Source organism: Equus asinus, chromosome X (genome assembly GCF_041296235.1).
Source record: "Equus asinus isolate D_3611 breed Donkey chromosome X, EquAss-T2T_v2, whole genome shotgun sequence".
Lineage (NCBI taxonomy): Eukaryota > Metazoa > Chordata > Mammalia > Perissodactyla > Equidae > Equus > Equus asinus.
The window spans coordinates 24,479,438-24,504,039 of record NC_091820.1 but is presented as its reverse complement, the minus strand read 5'-3'; the positions used below and the strand labels follow the sequence as shown (position 1 = coordinate 24,504,039).

Below are 24,602 nucleotides of genomic sequence, written 5' to 3'. Positions count from 1 at the left end.
TTTCTCTCTATGGTAAAATGTGATCATGTATCCTTGTGTATAGTGTACTGTTGCCCATCTATTTTCCTATCTACAAATATTTTTTCACTAATACTCCAAAATAGAAAATTCCAACTATTAAATATTTAATTACTTATGTTCTACATATCATCTTTTCTCGAAAAATGATTTGAGTTGACTACCATTAGCTTAAACCATTTGGATTGTTCAGTTACCCAGGAGTGAGACCAAAGGCGTATTATAAAAGGCTGTGTTAATCTCCCTACCTGTGCTGGGGGAATCTCCTGTTTTCCCTTCAAATTATCCTTCCTTGAACTCCTGAGTCAGAGAATCTTTCGGTTTAGAATTACTTCTCACCAGTTTGCCTGGGCACTGTTTTGGATTTGTCTCTTCACACTACTCCCTGCTTTTTCTGAGTTTACCTTCATCTGAGAAACATCCTTAAGTTACCTTGTTCCCCATGCCCTAAAACCATAAGCCATCTCTCTATAGTCTTGAATTTCTTGAATTTAGGTTAGTATTAATGTGAACTAGATTGTTATAAACTGAGATGTTAATTGTAATCCCCAAGGCAACCATGAAGAAAATAATTAAAAACATATAAAAAAACAAGAAGGGAATCAAAATAGTATACTAAAAGACTATTAAACACAAGAGAAGACAGTAATGGATGAATTGAGAAACAAAAAAATATATAAGACCTATAAAAAACAAAAACCAGAATGGCAAAGGTAAGTCCTTCTTTATCAGTAATTACATTAGATATAATTGGATTAATCCATTAGAATTAGTGGGTCAATTGATCAAGAAAATACAGCAATTATAAACATACAAGCATCTAGCAATGAAGCCCCAAAATATATGAAGCAAAAACTGACAGAAGAGAGAAATAGTTCAACAATAAGAGTTGAACTTTTAGTCCAATTTTAGTAAAGGATAGAACAACTAGACAGATGATCAATAAGGAATTATAAGTCTTGAACAACACCATAAATCAACCAGACCTGACAGACGTATACAGAGCACACCTTCCAACAACAACATTTTACACATGCCTCTCAAGTACACATAAAATATTCTCTAGGATAGACCACACGTCAGGCCACAAAAGAAGTCTTAATAAATTAAAAAAGATGAAGTCATACAAAATATCTATTCTGATCACAATGAAATGAAATTAGATATCAATAACAGATGGAAATTGTAGGACATTACTAGCAACATTGCAGAAATAAAAAGGATTATAAAATAATACTATAAACAATTTATATACTGAAAAATTAAATAACCTAGATTAAATGGACAAATTCCTAGAAACACACAAACTACCAAATCTGACTCAGTAAGAAATAGAAAATCTGAATAGATTTATAACAAGCAAAGAGTTTGAATCAATAAGCAAACAATTTCCAACAAAGAAAAGTCTGGGGCCAGATGGCTTCACTAATGAATTCTACCAAATGTTTAAATACCAATCAACCAATCCTTCTCAAACTCTTCTAAAAAATAAAAGGGGGGGAATACTTCCAATCTGATTTTATGAGTCTTACCCTCATACCAAAATGATACAGAGACATCACAAGAAAAGAAAATTACAGACCAATATCCCTTATGAATATACATGCAAAAATCCTCAACAAACTACTAGCGAAATGAACCCAGCAGCATATTAAAAGGATTATATACCATGCCCAGTGGAACTTATTCCAGGAGTGTAAGAGTGGTTCAACATATGAAAATCAATTTCTGTAATATATCATATTAATAGAATGAAGGAAAAAAGACACATGATCACCTCAACTGATGCAGAAAAAGCATTTGACAAAATCCAGTAACCTTTCATTATAAAAACACTCAACAAACTAGGAATAGAGGGGCAACTACCTCAATCCCACAAAGAGCACCTATGAAAAACCCACAGCTAACATCGTACATAATGGTGAAAGACTGGAAGCTTTTACTCTAAGATCAGGAACAAGCCAAAGATGTCTGTTCTCACCATTTCTATTCAGTAGTGCACTGAAGTTCTACCCAGGGCAATTAGGGAAGAAAAAGTAATGAAAGGTATCAAAATTGGAAAGGACAAAGGAAAGAAAAATATCTCTATTCACAATGATATGATCTTATGTACAGAAAGCCCTAAAGAATCATTTAAAAAGCACTGTTTGTGCTATTAAACAAGTTCAGCAAAGTTGCAGGATACAAGGTCAACATACAATAATTGTATTTCTGTAAACTAGCAATGAATGATCTGAACATGAAATTAAGAAAACAGTTCCGTTTACAATAGCATCAAAAAGAATCAAATACTTAGGCATAAATTTAACCAAAGAGGTGCGAGACTTACTCACTGAAAACTATAAAACATTGTTGAAAGAAATTAAAGAAGGCCTAAATAAATGGAAAGACATCCTGTGTCCATGGATTGAAAGACAATGTTGTTAAGATGGCAATACTTTCCAAATTGATCTAAAGATTCAATGAAATCACTATCAAAATTCCAACACCTTTTTTTGTATAAATGAACAAATTAATCCTTAAATTCATATGGAATTACAAGGAACCACAAATGGCCAAAACAATCTGGAAAAAGAAGTACAAAGTTGGATTACTTCATACTTCTTGATTCGAAAACTTACTACAAAGCTATTGTAACCAAAACAGGATAATACTGGCATAAGAACAGACATATAGATTAATGGAATAGAATTGAGAGTCCAGGAATAAATCCTTACATTTATGGTCAATTGATTTTCAATAAGGGTGCCTAAACCATCCAATGGGGAAAGGATGATCTTTTCAACAAATGGTGTTGGGATAACTGAATATCCGTATGCAAAAAATTAATTTGTACCCCTATCTCATACCATATACAAAAATTAATTCAGAATGGATCAAATACCTAAATGTAAGAGCTAAAACTATAAAACTTTTTGAGGAAGATGCAGATGTAAATCTTTGTGACCATGGATTAGGCAGTGGTTTCTTAAATATGACAACAAAAACACAAGGAACAAAAGGAAAAATATAAATTTTATTCCATCAAAATTAAAAACTTTTGTGCACCAAATGACCTATCAAGAAGTGAAAAACATCCATAGAATGAGAGAAAATATTTGCAAGTTATATATCTGATAAGGAATTAATATCCAGAATATACAAAGAACTCTTACTGCTCAACTACAAAAATACAAACAAACGAATTAAAAAATAGGTTTCTTATAGACATTTCTTTATAGAAGATATACATATGGTCAACAAACTCATGCAAAGATGCCCAGCATCATTACTCATTAGGAAAATGTCAAAACCACAATGCGATACCACTTCACACTCACCAGGATGCTATAATTAAAAAACAAACAAAAAATAAGAAGTGTTGGTCAGGATATGGAAAAGTTGTAACCCTCGTAAATTGCTGATGGGAATGTAAAATAGTCCAGGCACTTGGAAAACAGTTTTGTAGTTCCTCAAAAAGTTAAACATAGAAGTATCATACAACCCAGAAATTCCACTCCTAGGTATATACCCAAGAGGAATGAAAATATATGTCCAAGCAAAAACTTGCACATGAATGTTTATAGCAGTATTATTCCAAATAGCCACAAAGCAGAAGAAAACCAAGTGTCTATCAACTGATGAATGGACAGACAATATATAGTACATTCACACAATGGGATAAATTTGGCCATGAAAAGGAATCCTACAATACAAATGGATCTTGAAAACACTATGCTAAGTGAAATAAGCCAGACACAAAAGGCCACATATTGTATGATTCCATTTATGTGAAATGTGCATAATAGGCAAATTCTTAGAGACAGAAAGTAGATGAGTGGTTGCTAGGGTTTGGTGGGAGTGGGGAATGTGGAGTGACTGCTCAATGGGTACAGGGTACTTAATGGGTACTTTTTGAGACAATGAAATACTCTGGAATTAGACAGTGGTGATGGTTAAACAGCAGTGTAAATACATTAAAAGGCAATGAATTATACATAAAAATGATTAAAGTGGTGAATTTTGTGTTTTATGAATTTGATGTCAATAAAATGAACCTCTTTGAATCACATTTTTGATATATTGTGAGTTGTTAGACCCAAATGCGAATCACTCATATTTTGGTGCTGAAAATGAGAACTCTAGGTCTAAAGCACTTATTTCAAAATAAAGTAAACATATGACTCATACTTCTCTACATGAGCTACATATTACAAAATCATAGAGAAGCCTGAGCATTTGTGGTAGGGCCTACAGGTTGCGGGGTGGGGGCTTGGGGGAGGAGGATAGTTAAGACTTAGAAAAGGCATATATCATTTCACATGTCAGATAGAATAGCTTACTTATTTTTATATTTTGGAACATGCTCCAAAATCCATTTTCTCCTTCTTTTCTAGTAATAGAACCTCTGATTTTTACCAGAGCAGGTGGCTATGTAGAATAAAGACTAATTTTCCCAGTCTTTCTTTCAGCCAGGTGTGGCTTTGTGACCAAGTTCTGTTCAATGATGTGTAAAGAAAATGGTGGCATGTTAGCCTCTTGGTAAACATGTTCAAAGAGACATTTTTACTACTTATTCCTTTCTCATCCATCTTCTTGCTGGCTGGAATGTGGATTTGATGGCTGGAGCTACAGCAGGCATCTTGACCATAAGCAGTAAGCTAATGGTCATGGCAGAGAAGGAAGAGAGAAGAATGTCCATGATGGGTCCTCTATGAATATGGAGATGGCTTAATTGTCATGAAGTTTCCATCCCCAGACTAATTATAAATGAGATAGAAATGAACTTCTATGTTGTTCAAGATACTATCGTTTTGTATTGAATGATTGAGTGCCACAAACAAACCTAACCTTATCTGACGAGGGCTTTAATAAGAGACACGGGAGAGAGATTGAAATGCTTTGAACATTCCAAAAGGTTTTAATAAAAATTTCAAAGTGAAAGAGAATCCGTATTTCAGAGAAGATATACCCAAGGAAGTAGCATGAGGCAAGGTCCTGATAGATATTCAGTAATTACATGGGAAGGAGATAGAAAGTATCAAATGCTGTATTTAAACATAAGACACTATTTGACGTTCTTAAGTACCCATTCTCACTGAAGTTAATGAGAATTCTAAATTGTGTCAAACAATACTGTGATAGAGTACTGCAATAGACAGAAATCCACTTTACTCAGATCAGATTTATTGCCTTTGAAAAAGTGTGGGGGACTATTGCCAACATATAGAAACCCTCAAGCTACCATGATATCTATATCAAGATAAAGCACAAAAAGAACCACCGAGAAAAAAATCACATGCCTAAAGAATGTGCTCCTCAGCCCGATTGGTAGAAATGTGAAAAGCGTGACCCATTCTATAATTCTGTTCTGCAAGATTGTTTCTTGCAGAATATTTACTATAAAATTTTCTTTTATCTCTGAAAATGTAGGGAAAGGGGGAGTGGAGTTTCTTTTCAAGTAAACACAAAGTGACACCCATAAATTACATACAGAAAATGTAGATTAGCTCTATATCTCCATACATGGTGATGGTATTGCTGCCTTGCCCTACTTGTTAGCTCTCACTCAGTCTCTTCAGTTCCTTGAACATGCCAAGATGTTTCCCACCTGAGGGCGTTGGCCCAACTGCACCTTACATCTGAAAGGATCTCCCTTCCCCTGGTAAATCCCACGTGCACCCCTCAGGGCCTGACTCAAGTATGACTTTCAAAGAAAGTATTTCCCGAGATTCTCACATTGAATGAAATAATCCACAGAATGCTTAGCACAGTATCTGGAACATGCTAGGTGCTCAATAAAAATCTGAAAAATCTGTTGAATGAATAGATTGTCATTGTTCAGTAATGCAAAAGAAGTCAACCATGCAGGACACATTGAAAAACATGCTTCTTGACAGAGCTTGAGTTTTTTGGACATCTGTATATGCATAGTGTTTCAGTAAAAATTTAAATATTGAGGTATAAAACATATTTAATTTATTTTATTTGAGTTGACTGCTCATATTTGGGCAAAAAGCCCTTGTCTAATTTATCTTCAGAATGATTGCTACAGAAAATTATATGTCATCAGCTCATGTTTCAAAGGAGCATCACATTATTTGTAGAAGCAACATGGCATATGAGGATGTGCATGGAACACTTGGAGCATGAGTAAGGGCAGGTTTCACGGTAATTAAACACACTTGCATTGTCACATATTAACTATAGTAATAGATTCTGGGATGAATGTCTCCATGATATTGGTAAGTTAAACACAAAAGGTGTATGTTTGATAGGAAAATCTTTCTCTTTTCTTTCTCTTTTTTTGTAGTAGTTTTTAAGCAGAGTTTAACCTTCTTAGACCACGTTTTTACTTGGTGAGTATTGATAAAGAAAGAAAAAGTTTCTGGGCCCACTTAATTGGTTTGTTGATTAGCTAGATAATGGAAAGTAGAATCAGGACTTCATTGCTCTTTTGTATTAACCAGAAGAATGCTATAGATCCTGATTTTAAAATCTGATGTTGTGACACATCTCATCTTCAAAGTTGACTCTGGATATTAGTATTATATTTATACCTCTTATAATAATGAGGAGGAGAAGCAATTGGACTTGCTTTGAAGTCTCTGTGGAAGTTATTTAGTGGTCATATCAGGGTTGAAATTGGGAATTACAATTTTTTTAATTTAGATTTTATTTCTTTCCTTTTTCTCCTCAAAGCCTCCTGGTACATAGTTGTATATTCTTCGTTGTGGGTCCTTCTAGTTGTGGCATGTGGGATGCTGCCTCAGCGTGGTTTGACGAGCAGTGCCATGTCCGCGCCCAGGATTCGAACCAACAAAATACTGGGCCACCTGCAGCGGACCACGCGAACTTAACCACTCAGCCACGGGGCCAGCCCCTGGAACTACATTTTTAATAGTGGAAGAGTGGTGGATGGGGTTGAAATATGTATTGTCTATAACAGGTGAAATTGTATATTAGAGCTGTGTTCTTTGATACCTTGTATACTAAAGACTAGTAGTAACAAAAGATGATGGTATTTCCATGTACCAGCTAAAATAGTGTTGCCACTTGGCAATAGAGCAGAGAGTTTTCAACTCACTGGCCCTCCAGTTTTGAAATTATGTGACTTTTGGGTGACTATTTAAATATAGTAAATCTGCATTATTTCAAAATTTATGGTTAAAGTAGGATTTTATTAATATTTTGATACTTTAATATTTAAAATGAACACAATGCAAGTTTGTGTAAAATGTGACTTCACTCCGTGAGGAAAAGGGAAAGTTCCTGAGGTGTAGACGGCCCTGTGGTAGATAGTATAGTTTATTGCCTCTTCTCACTGGAGAAAGGCTTACATATCCCTGCCTCACTGACATCAGGCTTGGCTATGTGACTTAAGCGCTCATTCCTGCAGTAAAATTATATATTACAACACTGTTGAAATTAGAAGTAGCCAAATGACTTGCTTTAGCCAATGAAACATGGGTAGAAGTGGTGTGTGTCAATTCTAAGCAGAAAATTTATAATCTCATGGATCATCTCATCTCTTTTTCCTCTGTCACAAAACCAGCCATGTTCCAGATGGAATTTTCTCTATCAACCTGGGTCCTGGAGTGAAGATAGCCTGAAACAGAGCCACAATCTATTCATGATATCATAAGCAGGAAACACACCTTTGCTGTTATAGGCCACTGAGTATTGAGGGGTTGTTATATAGCAAAACTTAGCCCAAACTGACTGATAGAACCCAAGATGAAGTAGATGCTGATTACAAAAGTGAATAAGACATGATTTGCATCCTCAAGAACCTCATTTTATAATAAGGAAATAAATACATCAAAATAATTACAGACAATATGTCAAAAGCTAATAGTACATGTGGAAAGTACTATGATTACCCTGAAGAAAGAGAGACAAATCCTATTTAAGGGGCTTGGGGAATTCTTTGTGTAGGAAATAACACTAAACTTGAATTTGGAAGGCTAGGTAAAAGTTCAAAGATTTTTTTTAAAAGGAGGACATTCTAGAAATAAGTATCCTGTTCAAAAGTATAGACATGTAAAAGGAAATTAATTTTTAAAGGAATAGCAAGAAGCATGATGTGTTTTGGGGATGTGTAAAGTCTGTGCAAACATCTGTAATATGTGGGAAAAGTTGGGAGGTGAATCCAGAAAGGTTGTTAGTTTATGAAGAATTTTGTATACCATGCTAAGAGGTAGTGAAGATACAGGTAGATACAGATCCTAATTTTATCTCTGTCATTGAATATTCTCCCTCTGAAAAAGAACAATAGTTTCTTCATCTGTACAATGGGATTGATAACACCTATCTCCCAGATTTGGTTTGAAGAGCAAAAGAAGTATCTAATATTCAATAAATCTTTGTCCCTCCCACACCCATTATGCTGAGAAGGTGATGTTTCATGTAATGAGGTGTGTTTAAAGTGTTTCTTAAGCAGGGAGCTGATGGGATCAGAATTATACTTTAGAGGATCACTCTGGCAGCATTTGGAAGATGAATGGGGTGGCAGAATGATGAGAGGCAGGGAGACCCGTCATGAGTCCAGTGCTATAATACCATCAAGAGATTATGAGGATTCGAGCTGAGGCAGTGATAATACCTGGCCTTTCCCCTTTCTTCTTGTGAGTTCTTTAGATGTCATGTGCATATACCAATGCCCTCACCAGGACAGGAAAGCACAAGAGAACCACCTGTGGTTTCCCAGGATCTCAATTTTCCAAAGGTGAATTGATCCTGACCCCTTGCTAACCATACTAATTTATGTACTGAACCCTTACCATTGAAGACCTGTACTGTGATACTTTCCAGGGTCTAGCTTACTATGCCTCATTCCAAGTTTCAAGTCCTACCCTTCTCCGCCACCACTTAGCCTCTTATTCTGCTAATCTGATAAACTGATTAGTATTAATGTATGAGACAAAATATTTTCATTAATTACAGTTTCTATGTTTGCTTTCATCTGTGCTTGTTGGAGACTTTATTATTCCAAAATATTACTGCTATTACTACTACTACTTATGTTATTATTATTATATAATGAATATGATGTTGGGTTTTATTTTTAAGAGCAATGATTCTCAGACTTAGCTGCTCATTAGAATTACCTGGGGAGTTTTTCAAACTGTCTCCACCTAGGTCACACTCCATACTAATTAAATCAGAGTCTCTGGGGTGGGATTCAGTCCTCAGTAATTTTTTAAACTCCCCAGATGATACCAAGGAGCAGTCAGATTTGAGAAGCAGAGATTTACAGAATGATTTGCAAGCTTTAATGTGTGTGCAAATCATCTGGCCATCTTGCTCAAATGCAGGTTTTGTTTCAGTAGGTCTCGGGCAAGGCCTGAGATTTTACATTCCTGACAAACTTTCAGATGATACTGATGCTGCTGGTCTGAGGGCCACACTTTGTGTAGCCAGGACTTAGTGCACCATTAATATCTCTGCTATAAAACCATTTTAGGATATTTTAAAGGAAATATGATTATTTGTGATTACCAAGGAACATTTTTCTTCTTCTTTCTTGCTTCCAAGGCTACATTTGGAATTTTGACTATGTGTCCGTTGGTAGGCCATTCCTTTTACGTTAATTGCAGTAACATTGGATTATAACATTATATAGCTTTCAGATGTACATCATATTACATTTCGAATTCTGTGTAGATTACATCATGTTCCCCACCCAAAAACTAATTATAGTGCATCACCTCACATGTGAACAATCCAACAAGAAAATATAACACTTATAAATATCTATGCACCCAACATAGGAGGACCTAAATATATAAAGCAATTATTAACAGACATAAAACCAGAAATGGACAATAACACAATTTATCCTTTTACATTATAAGAATTGATCAAGTGTTAATCAAAAGCCAAAGATACTTTATGGTAATAAAATACAGCTGAGATTTGTGCATAGTGAAACATTGCCTTATACAATTTACCTTTTAATAGGAATTGATGGTCTTGATATGTGAAAGGCTATGGTGTACTGACCCTTAGTCAGAGAACTTTAAAAGGATACCAAGCAAACCAATGCATAACTGTAATTAAGAATGTTAAATTAACATTTAATAGATGCCAAATACGGTAAGCCCATTTAGAATGACTTTTCTGTCTGAAAAGGAGGTATTTATTGTGAGGTTAAAGTTCATCTGAAGAATTAAAGGATGCCAACAACATACAAGCTACCTCTCTCACACATACAGTTCTAGATACAAGAGAAATGTCAAACTATATTTTACTGACTTCTAGCTTTGGTATATGTCAGAAGAATTATTACAAAAAGTTTCATTTCTTATTTTTGTGCATCCTTTCTTATATGCGGAATGTCCACTTTGAATGCTGCTGAATGGTTATTGAATTAACCTTTAGGGTCTGGTCCCTAATGGCACCTTTTCGTTCTATCCATCAGACTACAACTGGAGGAAGGTCACAGAAGTGGCACTAGTTTCCCTTTACCAGCCTATAAATCAAATTCCACCATCCTAAACGTCGTGGGCTCCAGACCATTTTTGGCTAAGTTGCTGGAATATTCTAATGTTATACAGTTTCTAAGGAAAACACACACACACACACACACACACACACACACAGAGTCCTAACAGTTTCATGCTTAATAAACTGTTAAATAGGAGCTTGTGGCTCAAGGTGTCAGGTAGAACTCAGACCCTTACCTCTCTCTCCTCACAGAATCCTGTTGAAATGACAGAGTAAATGGCACAGCTGAGATAAATACATTATAGCTTTGAGAAGGAAACAATCTATGGGACAGAGGTTTGGGTAGATTTTTGGAAGATGGAAGGGAGATGTAGTTACATTGATCGATAAACCAGGGCAGAGGAAAACATGACCCAGAAAATATACAGGAAAAAGCTACTGAAAAGGTAGGCATTTTCTACCTGGCAGAGCCCTGAAAAGAGGCTCCCAAAGCAGAGAGACCAGGCATGGAGAGCAGGAGCGGGTTGCTGGATAGTTGTTCAGGTGGTCAATTAAGGAACTGTCCACGATGTAGTTTGCTCAGTCAACAGGAGAATGAAAAGAAATTCCACACAAGCATCTAGGGACAGTGAACCCGAGAATAACCAGTCCATGTTTTTCATCACTTACCACATTCCAGGCACTGCTCCTGGTGCTAGGGGCATAGGAGTGAATGCCTCAGTCTCTACTGTTACAGAATATATATTCTCATGGAATAGGCAAACAATAAACAAATAATCTAATAAATATCTATGTACAATGATAAAGGCCAAGAAAAAATGTAAAGCAGGTAACAAGGAAGAAGAGGGGCAGAGGTGCTATTTTAGACAGGGAGGTCAAGCAGGAGGGCCTCTCTGAGGACGTGACAGTTGAGCAAAGCCTAAAGGAAGTTAAAAAGAATGAGCCACGTGATTATCTGCAGGAGGAGGTGCAACAGTCCAAATGACGGAGGCTGCAGGTTTGTGGAATATCAAGGAGGCCATGTAGCTAGTGCACAATGAGTGAAGGATGGGAGTTGGAGAGAGAACCAGGAGCAGATCCTGTAAGATTTTAAAAGCAAGGGGCCATACTAGACTTTTCTAGGTGTGATGGAAAGGTATACAATCTCACTTATCTTTAAGTATCACTCTTTATTGGGAGAACTAGCTGTAGGCAGAGAATGAATGGAAGCAGGAGACCAGGGAGGAGGTTATTGCAGGAGCTGAGGTCAGACAAGATGGTGGCTTGAGCCAGGGTATAGTGTTGGATTTGAGACACATTTCAAAGGTAGAGTCGACAAAATTGGCTATTGGGTTGGTTGCAGAATATGAATCAAGGATAACTCACACCAGAAGGAGAGGTCAGAAGGCCTCAAGAAACATGTCCTACCAACAAAGTTTGAGTACCTGGATCCAGCCATGCCTCCAGCCTCAAGAGGAGGCCTATGTGAAGTTTCTGGTTTTGATTAAAATTCTTTGAATAGGTTGAAAAATCTTAAGAACCTGTGGATAATGACAAAGTATTTAGAAATACCCAAAAGATGCATGTAATGCTACAACCTCTACTTTTGCAAAAAGTTGTGGCCACCATGGGGCCACCCTGGTGGCATAGTGGTTAAGTTCGCAAGCTCCATTTCGGTGGCCTAGAGTTTGCCAGTTTGGATCCAGGCATGGACCTACGCACCGCTTATCAAGCCATGCTGTTGCAGGCGTCCCACATATAAAGTAGAGGAAGACGGGCACGGATGTTAGCTCAGTGATAACCTTCCTTAGTAAAAGGATTGGCAGTGGATGTTAGCTCAGGGCTAATCTTCCTCGGAAAAAAAAAGTTGTGGCTATCTGGTGAAATTTTGTTCTTTTACTGATAAATAGTGGGGTTTTTTCAGTCTATAAGAGAGTGGCTGGTAAAACTATTGAATAAAGACTCAGTCAGGACAAATTATTATCCAATGCTGGGTAAATGTTCTTGTCTGCTTCCCCATTCAGGCCTTACTTATCTAAAGAATTGAACATCTTGGGACATAATGGTAACATGGTGTTCAAAGACAAACAAGCTCAGGGTCTGGCCCAGTGGCACAGGGGTTGGGTTTGTGTGTTCCGCTTTGGCAGCCTGGGGTTCATGGATTTGGATCGTGGGTACAGACCTACATACTGCTCACCATGCCATGCTGTGGTGGCAACCCACATACAAAATAGAGGACGACTGGCTAAGAGATGTTAGCTCAAGGACAACCTTCCAAGCAAAAAGAGGAAGATTGGCAACAGACATTAGCTCAGTGCCAATCTTCCTCACACATACAAAAAAATATGAACGAGTTCAGCAGAAGAGTGCAGAGGTAGTTATTGTTTCACCTCAACCAATCTCCATATCAGGTGGGACTGACCTCAGGGCAGCAAGTTAAGGATGATTGGCTATGAACTTCTCTCTCAGGTGTCTCTGGTTCCCTGCCTTGTATCTTCTTGTCCATACCTCTGACTCCAAGTACAAGTGGGTGGACAGTTAGTTCCATGCAGGCTGTGGCTTTTTTCATACTAACTGTGTTTTGCAACACCATGGAAATTGGTGGAAACTTGGTGGCAACATTCAACCTTGAGGGATAGAAACTAATGGATAAATACCCCTGTCACTCCTTTGGGTGGGCAGTTCTGGGAGGCATTCTGTATATTTCTCTGGAGGCCCTGGTGGAATCAATCCTGTTGCTCATAGCAGTGACCTCAGTAATGCACCTTGATATTGGCTCTCCTTCATTCCCATTTTCGCTTTTTCTGTACTCTCACCACGGCTTCCTGGGATCACTTCCCCAAGACATGCACACAATCCTCATCTAGTGCCCTGCTTCAGAGAACTCAAGCTAAGGCAGCTTCTTTTTAACAACCCAGCCACATTCATCACAGCAAAAACATCAGTTTGGAAATAAAAGTTTTGATTTTCTTCATCACCAGCATTTGGCTCGGTTGCAAAGAAAATTAGCTACATCTATTCACATATCTTTTGTTCTTCAGATGTTTGTCATCGTGGGCTCAGAGAAAGCAATTAGGTTTATGGCACTACTAATGTTAAATGCATTTAACTCCAGACTTGAATGACTTATTCTTGACTGCGGGATCCCTTATTTCAAATGCATTTGATACGTACATGTACAGAGAATTTCAAATGTACAAATTTGATTTAGTCGGGCAATATATCACTTCACAGAGTCTGATGCCTTCGACTTAAAGAAATTGCAATCTAATTGTAATAACTCACATTCATGAGATATTAATCATTTCATACATTTAGCAATCTTGTGAGGTAAACACAGATAACATATTTACTCTCATTTTCAAGATTTTCAAACTAGAAATCAGAGTGGTTAAAAGAGGTAGCTGGTATCTGGCAGAAGGGACCCAGCGTCTTTCCACCAGGGCTGGCAAAATTGTTAAAACCCACACAATCACAGGAAAAGAGAGAAGGTTGGGCAACCTAGTGAAATTAAACAATCTGTAGATGTGGAAGAATCTTTTCACTCATTGTTTCATTAAGAAGGTGTTTGTTGAAGGTCTTTAATATTCCAGGCAATGTACAAGGCACTCTAGATATAATGATTGTAGGAAGTACATTGCTAAGAAAAGTTGGACGAGAAAAGAAAGCAATTTCCTGGGAGGGAGATATTACAACAGTTCCAGACCCCAGTACAGGGGGAGTGTGTAACTAAAATTACCACCACCATTAGGGGACATAGCTATGTGGACCAAAGGAGCAATGATTTTCAAACTGATCAGTCAAATCAATTCTAATTGTTTGTCAACCAACGGGATAGTCATTTTTAAACCTGTCAGCCCATTGAATTTATTAATTAATTTAATCAACATCTGGCATTGGGGTGGATTCAAAATTGCTAGATGCAGTAAAATAAATTCATTTGATGAACATTTTTCCTTGAAGGGAGTGGTTGTTTGACTGACTTGGAAAGTTGATTTTAGAACATTTCAGAATTACTATGAGTATAAGAGTCATTATTCCAGTTCAGCAACTATGTGACCCCTAAGGCAGCGGATTGCCTTCTTTGTAGCTCATCTGAAGGAAATAAATAATGGTGACTTGATCTTCTTCAGGGGTTTCATGAGTCTGCAGCTAAAACTTATTAATTCTTCCATAAATAGAGCTTTAAACATTCTGGGGCTTGGAAAGGAAAAATAGGGAGGCTATCTCTTGGATTTTATCAGCCACTATTCTTCTATGATAGTATTTACCCAACATTTACCTTGAAAAATAAGGAAAACACTATTGTTACTCCCTGTCACCTATTTACTCAAAGAACTGAATTCTGAGGCATTGCAGCTCTTTTAAGCCCAGATTGAAAATTCATATCAGGTTTCAGATCATCATGCCTTTCCAGGTCAACAGCAGCTTGCTGTGCAAAGGTTAGTTTTACAATTTTACCCGGCTTCATCCCCACCTGTACTTCACTCCTACATCCTTTAGAGAAAACTGCATTACTTTGAAGATGAAGGTTGCATTCAGGCAGGCAGAGCAGCTTTACTCCCACCCTGAGTTGGAACAGATAATAGATTCTGCAGAGCAGGTGTCCAACTGACCAAGGTCATCGAACAATGACTCAGTGTAAATACCCAAATTGCAGTTGTGGACAAACTCAGCATATGACAAGTGCAGTTGATGAGTGTCCTTTTGTCTTGCTGTCACAGTGGTCTAAGGACATGGGACAAATCAAATGAATAAGCTGTGCCTGCCTTAGAAGGTTGTGTCTTCACTAATCCCGTAGCAACCAGCAGGCTGGCATTGCTTGGTGCAAATCTCTGCACTGGTGTGTTTGGATGACTTTGTTTCTCGGGAGCTATTTGTTCAGGGAAAAAATAGAAAGTGGAAAGATGAAGTCAGTTTTCTCCTGACAGTTCCAAGGATGAATACTTGCGAAGGACAAGCAGGCAAACTCTCCTTAGAAACAGTCAATCCAAAGAACCTAGAAAGTGCTCGGAGTTGTGAATAGAAGGTCACAACTTCAAGGAAAACACAAGTAAGAAAATCGGAAGATTCTGCTCCCGGGAAAGAACAGGAATTATAACCAATATATTACAAGTTCATGGTTCTCAGCACTGTACTGAAGTTTCAATTTGAGACAATGTCTGAAAGTCAAAGTCAAAGGCATCAAATATGTGTGAGGTGTGAATGATTAAAGTCACAAAAAATGAGTTTGTTACTAGGATTTTTGAAAATATAGTTGATAAGGCAAAAGAGTTTTAGAAAAACCTTTAAATTATATAGGGCTAGGGTACATATATTAAAATAGTTTATAGCATTTTTTATGGTTTCATAGCTGAAAAAGCTAATGTAATGTTAAATGTTTTGCTCAATGCTAAATCATTAGAAAGTGAACGAATGTAAATGCAAGTTGCTTTATATTTTCGCTATACTGAATTGGTCAGCAAACGTTTCTGTAAAGGGCCATATTGAGAGAAAAAAAATAATAACCCTTGAAGGACGTAGAACAGGGTGTATGTATTAATATCGTTTTGTAGAATTTTTCCCCATTTCACAAGTGTGAAGACTGAAGTTAAATGACTTGTTCAATGTTACCTCTTTCGAGTAGAAGAGCCCAAATTCAAAGCCATGTCTTTTGACTGTTAACTCAATTCTCCTGTTACTTAATCACAGTGCCTGTAGCACTCCGTATATCAAAAACGGTCTCCAGAAAGCTCTGAGTCCAACGGGGTCTGCTAACATCTCCTCCTTCCAGGATCAGTGCAGCAATAACGACCTCTATGTTGAGAGTAGGAGATACAGCCTTCTCCTCTCTCTCTAAAGTACAGTTGGTCGACAAATGTATTTTTGAGCACCTACTGTATGCTAGACACTGTTCTAGTTGCTGGGATACAGAGTGACCAATTCCTTGCCTTCAAGGGACTTTTAAACTAGTCGGGGGGGGGGGGAGACAATCAACAAGCATCAAATAACTAAATACATCAATCACATCAGCTTCTGATAAGTGCTAGGAAGGAAATAAAATAAGGTAACATAAAATGTAACTAGCACTGGCAACTTAAGGTGGGGGCTGAGGTAGGCTGGGTTTTTCAGCTAGGCTGCTTGGTATATTCATCAAGCAGGAAGATTGCTGAAGCAGCAATAACAATACCCAAAGAGTAGCTTGAATACTGGAAATGGCAAATGATGAAATGGACAATCAGATAACATTTCCAATATGTATTACTGTTGTGGACCAGGTGACCCATCCAGTGTTTTGAGTCTGGACCAAGAAATGTGGACATGCAGAAAAAAATGAGGCAGCTTCTGGGTGGAGGGTGAGGGAGGGCTTCCTTGGGAGAGAGAGAATAATGGTGGTGCTGGTGTAGCATCACCTCCTAACCCTGAAGTTATCCCACGTTATCTTAAAAAAAAATGGGGATGGGGGGATAACAGCGGATACACCCAACACTTATCGTGTACCAAGCAAACATTTTACGTTAATTAACTCATGAACAAGGATTACTTCACAGAGACTATTGTCCACACTTTACAAATCAGGAAACTGAGGCACAGGTGGCTTAAGTAACTTTTCCGTGAAAGGCTAAATAATGCTCCCCAATGATGTCCATGTCCTAATCCTCAGAACCTGTGAATATGTTATCTTACATGATAAAAGGGACTTTGCAGATGTGATTTAATTAAGAATTATGAGATGGGGCGATCTGGATTATCTGAGTCAGAAAGGAGATGAAAGCAGGGGTCAGAGTGATGTGGCCAGGAGCCAAGGAATGCAGATAGCTTCTAGAAGTCGGAAAAGGCAAGGAAATAGATTCTCTCCCAGAGCTTCCAGAAGGAATTTTACCTTGATTTTAGCCCAGTGAAACTGATTTCAGACTTCTGGCCTCGAGAACTGTAACATAATAAATTTGTGTTGCCTTAAGCCACTAAATTTGTGGTAACGTGTTACAGCAGCAATAGGAAACTAATGCATTGCCCAAGGCCACAGAGCTACAAAGTGTCAGGGCCAGAATTAAAATTGAGGCAATCTAGTGCCAGTGCCAAAGATTTAACCACTGTTATAGGGCCTCTCACAGGAAGAATAAAATTTCCTGCTGAATGCAAAATAAGTGTCTTCTAGGTTTTCCTCTTATACTCAGAAATCCAGGTCCCAGAGAAATTAAAACACGAGAAAGAGGATCCTACACCAGCTCGTATACACCAGTCCCCTTCTTTGCTCTGTGTCTTCAGTCCTGGGCGCAAGAGATCACTAAGTAAACCTTCCATTTTAGAGATGAGGAATTTGAGGACTAAAGGGTTGTGATTTTGAAGTTACCCAGCTGGTTGGTGAAACAATCAGCTTGTTACACAAGGGGCAGGGGGCGATGTGGAACCCCAGGAGGGAAGCTGTGTGGCAAGTGAGGACCAAAGGATCTAGGCTTTCTGAAACCCGTGTTTCTCATCATTGGTTTAGGAACGGTGGGAGACGAAATGTTAATTACACATCTATCCAATGCAATACTTCTAGAAGAATCCAAAGTTTTCACTGTAGCAACTATTTAGTCCTTTGTGATGATTATATTCCCAGATATTAGCCACTTTTACATCCTGGTCACTGCCCCCAGCTCTCTAACACAGCATCTAGGACAGAGCAGGCGCTCAAACATATTAATTGCATTCAACAAAACGCTTATGATAGCATCTTTAGATCAGTGCTGTTCAAAATTTAAGGTGCACGCAAATCCCCTGGGGATCTTGTTAAAATGCAGATTCAGAGTCAGAAAGTTTAGTTGGGGGCTGAGATTGAGCATTTCTACCAAGTTCCCATATGATGCTGATACTGCTAGTCCATGGTTTATATTTTTCAAGGTCCCTGAAAACGGGATCTCTCCTTCCATATATAAAATATGTCATACAAAGTTTGATCATTTACTGAAAGTTTGCGAAGATGGCATAGAAATAGATTTTTTCTCTTTTAAGCACTCCTGCCCTCCCAATAAAGGGAGCAAATGAGAAGCCAGGGTTCAGCGGCAAGAGTTGGAACAGTGCCCCAAATACCTGCTCCCTCAGCTCTGCTCTCACTCTTCCAGAGGCAGGGAAGGGTGTAATGAGAGGAAGGAGGGAAGTGTGCAAGAGCTCCCATGCCTTCGTTCCTCTTTCCTTTCCAACCTTTAAGGAGCATCTGCTCCTTCTGAACCGCCGAGGTCACGGACATATACTCCGGAGCGCAGCGCCGCGCCCCCCTCCGCGAGCCCTTGCCTAGCCAGAGACGGCCGACGCGCGTGCGTGCGCGCTCGGTATAAATAAATCCCAGGCGCCGGCCGCTGGACAGAGCCAGGCTACCGGCACCTCGGGCCATGGCGGGCGAGGACCACCAGTGGCAGGGCAGCATCCTCTACAACATGCTCATGAGCGCTAAGCAAACGCACGCAGCTCCAGAGGCGCCCGAGGCGCAGCTGAGAAGCCCGTGCTGGGGCTGCTCCTGCGGTGCGGAGCCCTCAGTGGGCAGACAGGGGCTGCCGGGTGGGCGGGCAGTGGCGCTCCTGTACCGCTGCTGCTTCTGCGGTGAAGACCACCCGCGGCAGGGCAGTATCCTCTACAACATGCTCACGAGCGCAAAACAAATGCGTGAGGCTCCGGAGGCGCCCAAGGCACCTCTGGGGGGCTCGTGCTGGGGTTGCTCGTGCGGCGCAGAGCCCCCGGTGGGCAGAGAGGGGCTGCAGGGTGGGCGGCCCATGTCGCTCCTGTACCGCTGCTGCTTTTGCGGTGAAGACCACCCACGGCAGGGCAGCATCCTCTACAGCTTGCTCACCAGCGCAAAGCAAACGCACGTGGCTCCGGAAGCTCCGGAGGCGCGGCCGAGGGGCGTGTGGTGGGACCGTTCCTACAGCGCGCAGAGGCTGGGGGACAGAGAGGAGCAGCCGGGAGGGAGAGCAGTGGCGCTCCTGTACCGCTGTGGCTTTCACGGTGAAGACCACTCGCGGCCGGGCAGCATCCTCTACAACATGCCCACGAGTGCAAAGCAAACTCAGGCGGCTTCAGAGGTGCAGCAGGGGGCCCCCTGGCGGGACCCTTTCTGTGGCGCGCAGCGGCGAGTGGCCCTCAAGAGTCCACAGGTGGTCTGCGAGGCAGCCTCCGCGGGCCTGTTGAAGACGATGCGCTTCGTCAAGTACTTACCCTGCTTCCAGGTGCTGCCCTTGGACCAGCAGCTGGTGCTGGTGCGCAGCTGCTGGGCGCCGCTGCTCATGCTGGAGCTGGCCCAGGACCGCTTGAACTTCGAGACGGTGGAGACCTCGGAGCCCAGCCTGCTGCAGAGGATCCTCACCACCAGGCGGCGGGAGACGGTGAGCGACGAGCCGCCGCCCCTGCCCACGCTGCAGCCACGCTTGGTATCGCCGCCAGAGGCCGACCATTTGCTGTCGGCTGCTCAGATCCAAGCCATCAAGGGCTTCCTTGCCAGGTGCTGGAGCCTGGACATCAGTACCAAGGAGTATGCCTACCTCAAGGGGACCGTGCTCTTTAACCCGGGTAAGGGGGTTAGCCTTGGGATCTGGATTTTCTCTGGTCAGAAAAGCATTGGGCAGTGCCTACTCTGGGCACAGGCACTGAAAAGTTTTCAGTGGTCAGGGGACTACAGGGGCACAAGTGAAAAATCGCGACTAACTCAGCAGAGTTAGGAGAGCTCCAGAAACCACTTCTCGTGGGTGGGCTGCTGCCAGAAACTCAGCCAAGAGGAAGGGGGTTGTCTGTTGAAGTTTGTCCTTACCTCTCTAGACCTTTCTGTTACTACAGAAAAGTTTGTGCTTTCAAGGGACGTGACTCTTCCTTCTCCTCTAGCCTTTTAATCCAGTAGCATAGCTTTAAATAAAGTTTGTGTTCACTGCAAATTCTGCAACATCTCTTTCTGAAACCCAGTTCTGAAATTTACAAGAACCTTTTTGTTGGAGGAAATCTGTTCGGGCTGGCAAGAAAGGAAACATTTGTTAAGGACTCAGAGAGAGACCATCCTCTGGGGACAGTGTCAAAGAGGACACTGGACTTAGTGTTTCATGGATCTGCCTCTGAATGGTCATGTTTATGGTCCTAAGCAGCTGGACTATCTTATCCTCCAAGTGTCTGAGTATCAGGCTAGCAAAGGGGCAGGAAAAAAACACACTAGGGACTCGGAGCAGGAGCACTGTATTTTAGAGCTTGAAGAGGCCTTGGAGACTTAATCTACCCCCTCTGCCCGCCGCCTTTCCTCCACCCCATTTGCAGGTTAGGTACCCTAGTCCCAAGTGACCTTACTTTACAATAAATGGCCAGTGAGTTGTGGAGCGTGGGTTTCCTATCTCCTTGGTCCAATGGGAAGTCTGATGTGCCACACTTTCAGGTTGTCTGTTGAGTGCTGGACACTCTACCCCATACAGAGCAACCAAATCATAGAAGAACATCTCTCTGGATAGTCCAACACCTAGTCTTGAGTGTGTCCTGCAACTAGAGTCTTCTTCAACCAGAATCCTTCCAAAAGGGGCACAAGTGGGCAGGAAGTTTCCAGGCAGCTTGAGTTGGGATAGATTTTATAATGCTCCCTCTACATCCTTTTTTCCTGACACCAGGAGTCTCAGGTTGTGTCCTTGCCTCCTGCCTACCATTTTTTGAAGGGGTATAGAGCTGTATTTAGTGGGATAATAATTCAGTCAGATCTCACATTTCAGGACCTAGAGACCTCAGCTCATTCCAGTGATCATTATAGGTCACCTTTTGCTTGTATCATTGTTCTCCAAACTTGTCTGTGCATGAGAAACACTTGGGGGGCGTGTTCAAGGTCTCTCCAGGACCCTTCTCTAGAGATTCTGATTCAGTAGCTCTGGTCCAGGGTCTGCAAATCTGCTCTCATAATAAGTGCCCTACGTGGTTCTTAAGCTTATTTGGAAAACAGTGTTTTCTTGCTCCTTCAGTGTTGTTAAACATCTATCATGTGCCTTGTTCCAGCGGAATACAAAGGTGAGACAGGGGCTTGGCTTCCAGACGTTTACATTACAGTTTCCCTGTTTTCCTCTACCATTTTGCATCCTTTTGTCACACACACACACACACACACAATTTCCCTTATTCTCCCTCTGGTTTTCTGAATCCTCTCTCACTATGAGTTTAACCAGCTAATCAGTGTATTTAATCAGCTAAAATCAGTGTATTTTAAACACAAATGCATCTGCATTTGGGGAAAAGTAATGCCTGCTAAGTGTGTGGCCTTTCTTTGCTGTTTATCCTTTTGTATCACCTGATCTTCAAATATTTTTCTTCTTTTACTGTGGAGTCCGTCTATCCACCTTTTCTCTTTTCTGAATTTACTATGAAGGCAAGTCTTTTTTGGGAGAGGGTAAGCCACTTTTGGGGGGGTAGGAAAGGAGGGGTGTGGTATGAAAGCAGAGAAAAGTGATGTGAAGTTCACAAGATGAAATTTTAACGAGCCATGAATTTAGACGTGGAGGAACTTCAGATTTCTGGTGGAGTTTCATGAAAGTCTCTTCTTACCCTCATCACTGGAATTCAAACACAAGAAAAGTGGGTCTCGACCTTGAACAACGAGCTGTGGGTAGTAGGGGATGTTAAACGTGGACTGGGGTAATCGGAATTGGAATATGGATTGGAGATATTGCTTTCTCATTTTATCAGATTTGATATTTACCTGTAATAGGAAGGACTTGCCTATTGCCACTATTTTTCAAAGAGCCCCGACTGGTTATGCTACTCTATGATGATTAGCATGGTGTTTTAAAATTACTTTTGTTGGATTTTGTAGAAAAAGGGTAGGAAAATGATTGCAATCATTGACATCATTTTAACAGAACAGTAAATTGGTAATTACTAAAATATAAGTTAAAGAACTTTACAGTAATAGTACTATCATGGAGGATCAAAGGACTTTTAAAAGCAGCCTCCTCTTACCATCTTCTTTGTAAAACCTCTAGGCACTTAATCTTTCCTGCATTGTATTTCATTCAAGTTTACTTGGGTATTACACTGTACTGCAAGAAGGTCATGCTTTCTCTATTTGAAAGGTTACCTTTGAACCATGTTGCAATCAATGATGTTTTCATGTTTACTTTTTAACCTTTTAATGGCTGTAAGACAATGCTTTCAAAGACCTTACTTTAAAATAATATTTAAAAGAGGCTTTTGCAGTGCTCATTAGAATCATTTTTTTTTTCAAACCTACGCCCATACAGAAATGGTACAATGAGCTAAGTGGCCAGTGTTATCTCTTACATTATTTGGGGACTCTAGACTAAAATCAGCCTGCAGGCAAATAATTAAAATAAGACTTGTGAGTCAGTTTGTGGCTATGAAGTTTACCACCATTGGTTGGATAATCATTATAATGGTGGAAAATTCAAGGGAGGATGGTAAAATATTTGTCATCTGGCAAAACTTCATGTCATTATACAATGGTATGTTTCCCATAGGTAAAAGGTAAAGTACTCACTTTTGAAATAATTTGTATTTCTTCATATTTGCACAAATAGTGAACTGGAACAATGATTCATTAAACTATATTCTGTCATATTGAATTGTGTGCATTTTTTGGTTCCGACCCAGCAGTTTTTAAATGCGAGGATGCAAACAGTGAATATTAAATAAGAATGATTATATGATGTTTCATTCTTGAAAGCGTAGCTTCTGAAAACTTAGAACCGGTTTTGCATTTTATCCTTTCTCTAGAAAGCCCTTTTAACCAGGAAGCTTGAGTGCTTGTTTAATTTGTGAAGGGGCAGAAATGGCTATATTTAAAAGCAAGCAAAGGACCCTGTCAGTGAACTGTTTATAACAAATAGATTTTTTTCCATTTTTCTCCTCTAGACCTGCCAGGCCTGAAGTGCGTGAAGTACATCCAGGGACTTCAGTGGGGAACGCAACAGATTCTCACCGAACACATCAGGATGACACACAGGGGGCACCAGACCAGATTCGCTGAGCTGCACAGTGCCCTCTTCCTGCTGAGATTCATCAATGCCAATGTCATTGCTGACCTGTTCTTCAGGCCCATCATTGGCACAGTTAGCATGGATGATATGATGCTAGAAATGCTCTGTGCGAAGTTGTGAAGGCATGTGGGTCACACAAGTGCAGTTCACCAAGAAGGAAAGATAAGGAGCTGTGGGCAGAAGAGTGTAAAATAAACTTTCTTATTATTTTTACATGCATAGTATTTTTGTATTCAATTAAAGAAAAACTTTAGTTACAATTAGAAAATCCTCTGTTCCATATTGTTTTGTTGTGAAGGGAAACATTTGCCAACAGGTAACATATCTCTGTACAACTTTAAGAGCAGAATACTACACTAATAAGCTATTTTCACAAGTTTAGCTACCCTCTCTTTTGAACCTGCTAAAATCAAATTTGTAATATTAAGATATAATAAATGTTAAGATGTTAACCATTAACTTGATTGCAAGAAGTTTTATCAGGGTTTAAGTAAGGCTTCAAAAATATTAAAAACCTAGCCAACATAAACAAAAATTATCTCTGTAGGTGGCATCATGACATTTAATATTCTGACATTCCAGTGTTGGTGGGGGTTGTTTTGGCCTGATCTTCATTTCCACTGTCATCAGCTGTATGGAAGACTGTCTTTGTACCAAGTGGAGTCAAGTGGCAATCTGTGATCACAGAGGCACCTGAAAGTGAAGTAGGAGGTTTTCAGAGTTTCGGTTGGGGATTTTTCTGTACACAATAAAGTTCAAGAAGAAACTTAGATTCTAGAAGGAGGCATTCTAGTTCCAGAAAGCTCAATATCATGATAAACCCTTGATTATATCTCACCTTTTAGATCAATTATATATTGTAACTGTCACATTGAACAAGCATGGCATGAAATCACAGTGACTTTATTGTTAGCTACTGCTGCCCCTTTAAATGTAATGTATAGAACTAGTTATTCCTTGTCTCTGGGTAAAATTTAGGGTACTAAGTGTTTATTCACTTATAGGTAATAAATTGCCTGTTAGTGATTATACATCTAGTCCAGGGTAATAACCCACTGCAGGGAGTCAAACTGTCTTTTGTGCAGACCCCTTCAGCAGTCTGGTGAATCCTATGGATATCTTCTCAGAATGAAGCTCTCAAAATAATGCAGCAAGTAAAATACTTAGGATTACAAAGGAAATCAATTATGTCAAAATATATTAAAGATGTTC

The 24,602-nt window shown here is 39.8% G+C and overlaps 1 protein-coding gene and 1 long non-coding RNA gene across 3 annotated transcripts in view; one reads left to right on the top strand and one right to left on the bottom strand.

The window, feature by feature from the left end:
- The window catches only part of LOC139042749 (uncharacterized), a 26,446-nt gene extending 6,727 nt beyond the window's left edge, over positions 1-19,719 (bottom strand). The window contains exon 1 of the long non-coding RNA XR_011499819.1: positions 19,600-19,719. This is a non-coding gene — a long non-coding RNA (uncharacterized lncRNA). The remainder of the gene's footprint in view (positions 1-19,599) is intronic.
- NR0B1 (nuclear receptor subfamily 0 group B member 1) lies at positions 18,718-24,602 on the top strand. Of its 2 annotated transcripts, XM_070502795.1 has the most exons (3): positions 18,743-19,466; positions 19,611-19,950; positions 23,266-23,847. In XM_070502795.1, the coding sequence occupies exons 1-3, from the start codon at positions 18,780-18,782 to the stop codon at positions 23,508-23,510; spliced, it is 1,272 nt and encodes a 423-aa protein (XP_070358896.1). In that variant the 5' UTR covers positions 18,743-18,779; the 3' UTR covers positions 23,511-23,847. The 2 variants fall into 2 exon arrangements, with proteins under 2 accessions (XP_044619806.1, XP_070358896.1); XM_044763871.2 differs by having other exon boundaries at positions 18,718-19,950; positions 23,266-24,602.

Excerpts from the sequence above, each read along its gene's own strand:
- NR0B1 (XM_044763871.2), top strand. The coding sequence starts at position 18,780 with ATGGCGGGCGAGGACCACCAGTGGCAGGGCAGCATCCTCTACAACATG. Across the intron at positions 19,951-23,265 it reads GACCGTGCTCTTTAACCCGG|ACCTGCCAGGCCTGAAGTGC; the intron begins GTAAGGGGGTTA and ends TTTCTCCTCTAG.